At 38.5% G+C, this 6,000-nt stretch overlaps 1 protein-coding gene across 1 annotated transcript in view; it reads right to left on the bottom strand.

Moving 5' to 3' along the window:
- Positions 1-3,141, bottom strand: part of LOC131954843 (CCN family member 3) — a 28,034-nt gene extending 24,893 nt beyond the window's left edge. Inside the window, exons 1-2 of the mRNA XM_059318656.1 lie at positions 3,113-3,141; positions 1,814-2,022 (exon numbers count right to left, since the gene is read on the bottom strand). Of these exons, the coding sequence (XP_059174639.1) occupies positions 1,814-2,022; positions 3,113-3,141 (238 nt within the window). The remainder of the gene's footprint in view (positions 1-1,813; positions 2,023-3,112) is intronic.
- Positions 3,142-6,000: the final 2,859 nt, after the last annotated feature.

Here is a 6,000-nt window from a genome sequence, read left to right as displayed (position 1 = left end):
TCAGTCCCCCCTTCATCAATATTTGCCCATTGTTGAGTGTCTGGGTACTATCGGACTCTCCCTTACAAACTCCGAGCCTAGCGTAAAGTTACCTACAAAGTGGGATCCTGCTAAATAAGACGGTTTTTAAAAATGTCGTATGTTTTTAGTTCAAATAAAGTGTGTATGCCTACTCGGTTACAAATTACAAGTAAATAGATTGTATTTTGTTTAAAAATAAAACTTAGAGTAGGTAGGGCCTACATATTTTAAAAACTCGGAAAACTCTGGATCCGTGGAGTAGACCTAACCGATTGTTCAAAAATCCAGTTTTAATATTTTAGTATTTTTATTTTTTGTAATGTGCATTGTGGAAATTGAACAGCAAATTTCCGTCTTCGTAGTTATAAAAATAAAATTATGTAAACAAAAATTAAATTGAATTTTCAGAAAATATACCAATATGATTTCACCAATTAAATTATTTCTACACAACTTCGGTTTCACCAATTACTGAATTAGATTAATACTGTACATTTTAAATAAAAGAATCCTATTCTCCGGAGCATGATTAAAATTTAAAGAAACTGGATCAACAAAAGTTTTTTGACAGAGAGCCTGGGTTTATGACATCTACAAAATGTATGAGTTAAATAAAATTTAATTCAACAGCTGTAAAATAATAGGTCGTCTATGTATTTGCATATCAGCTCAATTTAAAATTACATTACATTTCACCATCTGCTAATTATACATTCGACATTAAAAAAATGTGCTACGACTGGTAAAGTTGAAAGAATTGACTTGATGACGAGAACTCCTTAACTATCAGGACACTGGGGGAGTGAGTCAACAATCCTCCAATCATTCCCGTCATGCTCAACAATCTTTTCTCTGCCCGCTGCTCGACGTCCCAAAACTTCACAACTTGCCGCAGACGACTGGCCGAGTTTACCGACCGCGCATGTTTGTGAGACGTGCGCAACTCGACGTTTGCGCACTAGCTCGAAGGAAACAAAAGAGAAATTGAGATTAACATGGAAATTCTTGTGGGCGGGCAAAACGCTGATCGGTAATTAGGCACGCTGGGATCTTCAAGTCGGGCAAACAACAATTTCTGGCCAGTCTAAGACCCCAAGTTAAACAACACTCGGCGGAAACTAGAAGTCTGTAATGGAATGTTGGCGGAAAATTCATTCACGTTTAGACTTCATTGATAGGCGTGTTTTGTCGTCTTTTGGGTTTTCCCCCAAGACAATCCGCTACCGACCATATATCGCTAGCGGTGTCTTGTGAGTGTATGTGGTACATACACAGGCAGCAGACGTAATGTAAAGTCTGCTAAATTCTTTAAGTCTCTAGATCCAGCTAGTGGACATTATGTGCAGGGAGGGGTCGGGATGAGAATCTAGAATGACCGCTGCTTCACGCAATTGTAAACGTTTATTTTTTTTAAGAATCAAGCACACAATTGATGGCTTAGGGTAGCGGGGCTGGGTATGGCGGGATGGGCTTACTGCCGATGTTATATTTTCTATATAAATCTGAAGCGGATTATAAACACTACTATCTTGAGGTCAAACCTCAATCTAGATCTAGATACGGCAATATCGAGAAAGGGAAATTATGTATTGCGAATGTGGCTAACGGATAAGTAAAGGTTAAGAATTAAAAAAAAAACACTAAGAGATTTTCGAGAGGTAAAAGATTGTTTGAATAATTGACTATAGGAGACACTGTAGAAACTGAGCGAAATAGAATTTTTAAAATGTAAAGACCAATACAATTAGTTTGAGAAAACAAACTTATCGAGCTGGGTGTAGAGGAGACTCACTTTTCTTGCACGTCCCCACCGGCTCGTTGTGTAGTGTGAGGGAGCTGGAGATGATGGTCTTAGAGGTCAGCACGCAGTCAAGGTCACGGTCACATTTACCGCGGTATGCCAGGTCGCCTCCACACTCCTCACCTTCTTGTTTGGCACATACGGGACAGCATCCACATACACCTGTGGTGATAACAAAAGTTGACAACATCCACATACACCTGGGGGATAACAAAAGATGACAACATCCACATACAGCTGTGGTGATAACAAAAGTTGACATTTGTGGACAACATCCACATACACCTGTGGTGATAACAAAAGTTGACAACATCCACATACACCTGGGGGATAACAAAAGATGACAACATCCACATACAGCTGTGGTGATAACAAAAGTTGACATTTGTGGACAACATCCACATACACATGTGGTGATAACAAAAGTTGACAACATCCACATACACCTGGGGGATAACAAAAGATGACAACATCCACATACAGCTGTGGTGATAACAAAAGTTGACATTTGTGGACAACATCCACATACACATGTGGTGATAACAAAAGTTGACAACATCCACATACAGCTGTGGTGATAACAAAAGTTGACATTTGTGGACAACATCCACATACACATGTGGTGATAACAAAAGTTGACAACATCCACATACAGCTGTGGTGATAACAAAAGTTGACAACATCCACATACACCTGGGGGATAACAAAAGATGACAACATCCACATACAGCTGTGGTGATAACAAAAGTTGACATTTGTGGACAACATCCACATACACATGTGGTGATAACAAAAGTTGACAACATCCACATACAGCTGTGGTGATAACAAAAGTTGACATTTGTGGACAACATCCACATACACATGTGGTGATAACAAAAGTTGACAACATCCACATACAGCTGTGGTGATAACAAAAGTTGACATTTGTGGACAACATCCACATACACATGTGGTGATAACAAAAGTTGACAACATCCACATACAGCTGTGGTGATAACAAAAGTTGACATTTGTGGACAACATCCACATACACCTGTGGTGATAAAAATTTTAACATTTCTGGAATTTGGGCATATCACCTACAGGACACAAAAGGACAACATTAACATCTATATTCATAGAATGTATGTATGTCACATAGAAATCAGTGGCATAGGATATGTGTATGACACATACAGGCCTGTTATGTGTACGTCTGATAGACCTATAGAACATCTTTAGTAACCATCGTGGAATGTATTCAGCTTCCACTTATCACATATTGTCTATGTCACTAAAAATTAATACCTTTTATTATCAGAGTTTCTTCCAGGCATCCAGGCATCCTATTTTGTTCGATGTGGGCGGGGGGAGGGTGTAGACATTTTCAAAGGGGACTCTCCCCCCCCCCCCCTTCCACCAAACAAAGTAGGATTTATATAGAAACTATATATACTTTTATCAGTGTCTCCGCCCCCCCCCCGGAAATTTTAGTCCGCCCCCAAAAATTTCAAGTGATTTTTCAAATTTCACATGTGGTGACGTAAAAACACTGATCCATGACGTAACAAACACCGACCCATGACGTAACACTGACTTCTGGGCACGTAACAAATACTGACCCATAACGTAACAAACAATGACGTGTTGTGAGGTAAAACTGTACTGCTGACCTGTGGTGACGTAACAAATAAAAACCCATGACGTAACACACACTGACGTGTAGTGAGGTAAAACTACTGACCTGTGGTGACGCCGCCCTTACAGTTTAACCTAGACGCCCGCCTAGGTGAGCAGTGCAGCCTGTGACAGGGTGGACAGTGTATGCTGAAGGCCACGTCCCACACCACCGTCCACGCCATCAGCCGCAGGACCAGGGTCGATGACGTGCTCGACTGGACCCAGGGGGTCCCTGACACCAACATAGTTCACAGGTCTCGCACGTTCTCCAACAAGCACGAGAAAACACGAGATTTGAGCAGCACTATTTGATATACTTGTGAAATAAATACATCCGAATCACACAAATAAACACATTCATGTCGAGCAATTCCTTTGAAACTTAATAATATTCTTGGTTAATTTTCAAATCACACTATTTAGACCAGTATATATATATTGTCTTTATTATGAAAATATCTTCAAAAGTGTGTCGTTATCCAGTGAATCAGTTTTGAGCAGTTAAAAATCTTTCTCCCAACACATCCTGAATAGATCACATGGAATTGATCACAATCCCGCAGTTAAAGGAAATGACGAAATAATGTTTCTCCAGACTTGGGCCAGACGACATTGATTTCTCGCACTTTGTAACACACTTCCGCCCTAGCCCCGTCACGCCCTCTTCTTAACATGGCGAAATAGCCTCTAAACAAAGACACAATTTGTCAGCCAAAATTACTAACACTAGTTCCACCCTTAAGCACAAATACTAGTCTTCTACTCTGTCTTCGATTCTTTGAAGAATGAAAAACAATGCTAAGGAATCTAAACTACTGACGTAAGATTGTTTCTCCCAATAATCTCAAACAGATCTACGAGCCAATTCGATCTTTGGAACGTGCATGTTTTTTTTACGGCAGAACTAACATTCAATGACTGTCCAATTAAATTTTTTGGTACAATAAATGTAGATGTGCTTATTGCCAAAAAGACGAGAGGTTACTTGTTACGAAAATAAATTCAATAAAATATCAAGTTCTAGACTTGATATTTCAAGACTGTGCACAGTAAACAAAAGCAATCATTTTTCTCCACGCACGTCACTACAGCAGTATTTTGTAGACCAACAAAATATAACCCTGGTTTCAAAGATATTTATCTTCTTAGAGTTCGCTGTCAGGTTTAAAAAGTGATTCACGTCTCCCCCCTAAAACAAAGGATTACTGAAGGTAATCTAATCACACGCCACTTGTGAGCGCTTCTACCCTTTTTGTGATAGGTGAGTTTCATTCACTGGGTACGGGTAACTGAATAGAGTATGGGGTCGTTGATGGGGGTAGGGTAACACCAAATAAAATGGGGTTCTAGAGGGGGGTGGGGTCGGGAAACAGCAAACACAAGGGGTTCAGCGAGGGGTTCGGGAAACAGCAAACATGAAACAAAATGCGATTCGGAACGGGGGGAGTAAAGTCAAAGCTATTGCGTTCTTTTTACTATCAATGTTTACAATGTCTTAAGGTTTAAAGTCAACAAATCCCCTTTATATATATATATATACATACATATATATATATATATATATATATATATATATATATATATATATATATATATATATATATATATATGTGTGTGTGTGTATGAAACGGGAACAATTACAAATACATCTCCCTCTCAAGTTAAAATCTTGCCACTGGAAGGGCGGGTGGGGGCGAATACGGGCTATTTTTAAAAGTGAAAATTCCCAAATGTGATTCTTTCCAGCTCCCTGTAAAACTCGACTTATCAGCGCATTAAAAACTGTATCGTGATTTTAGCAACAGCTTTACAGTTGACGAAACAAAATACATTTGCTAGTTGGTCGTTAGCCAGAACTGTGACGAAGTAGGTTACACAAAAACAATAACCAAGAATTCTAAGACGCATTTCGATAACGAAACTTGAGTTCGTAAAACGAGGACCACATACAGTCCCACCTAGGCCTACTCATCAGTGTGTGGAAGTGTTGTAAAAAACTTGAACTTTTTTGTTTAGGAAACAAAAGCTTTAGTCATAACTCAAAAACCGATCTTAGTATGTATAGTATGTTAAACAAAAGTAACTTACTAAAAGAAATATTTAACTTTACAGAAACAAAATTTGATATCGAGTTTCATTGAGCCAGACGGCGACTGCTCTCCCTTACATATTTCATTAAACTATGTGTAACTCTAGCGCCAGGAAAAACAAACCCAACCCCCGTGAAATAAATCTAGATACGCGGGGGTGTTTCGTTTTTTCCACCTGAATTTCACCCAAGTTGATTTTTTTTTAAATAGTTTTTTTCAAGACAGATATACGGGCCCTACCTTAAATTAAATTTCGAGGTATTTCTTGCAAGAGTAGAAAAAAAATATTTCGCGAATTTTAATTTTTAAATGGAAAATTCAAAAAATTAAAATGTATGTTCATTGATTACGATTATTAAAACCTAACAATAGATATAAAATTTAGAAGGAAAAAAAACACGTGCATGTTATTCTGATTGTTTAATT

This window comes from Physella acuta, unplaced genomic scaffold (assembly GCF_028476545.2).
Source record: "Physella acuta isolate Inbredline_101_S28 unplaced genomic scaffold, ASM2847654v3 ptg001034l, whole genome shotgun sequence".
Taxonomy (NCBI): domain Eukaryota; kingdom Metazoa; phylum Mollusca; class Gastropoda; family Physidae; genus Physella; species Physella acuta.
This window is presented reverse-complemented; position numbering and strand designations above follow the sequence as displayed.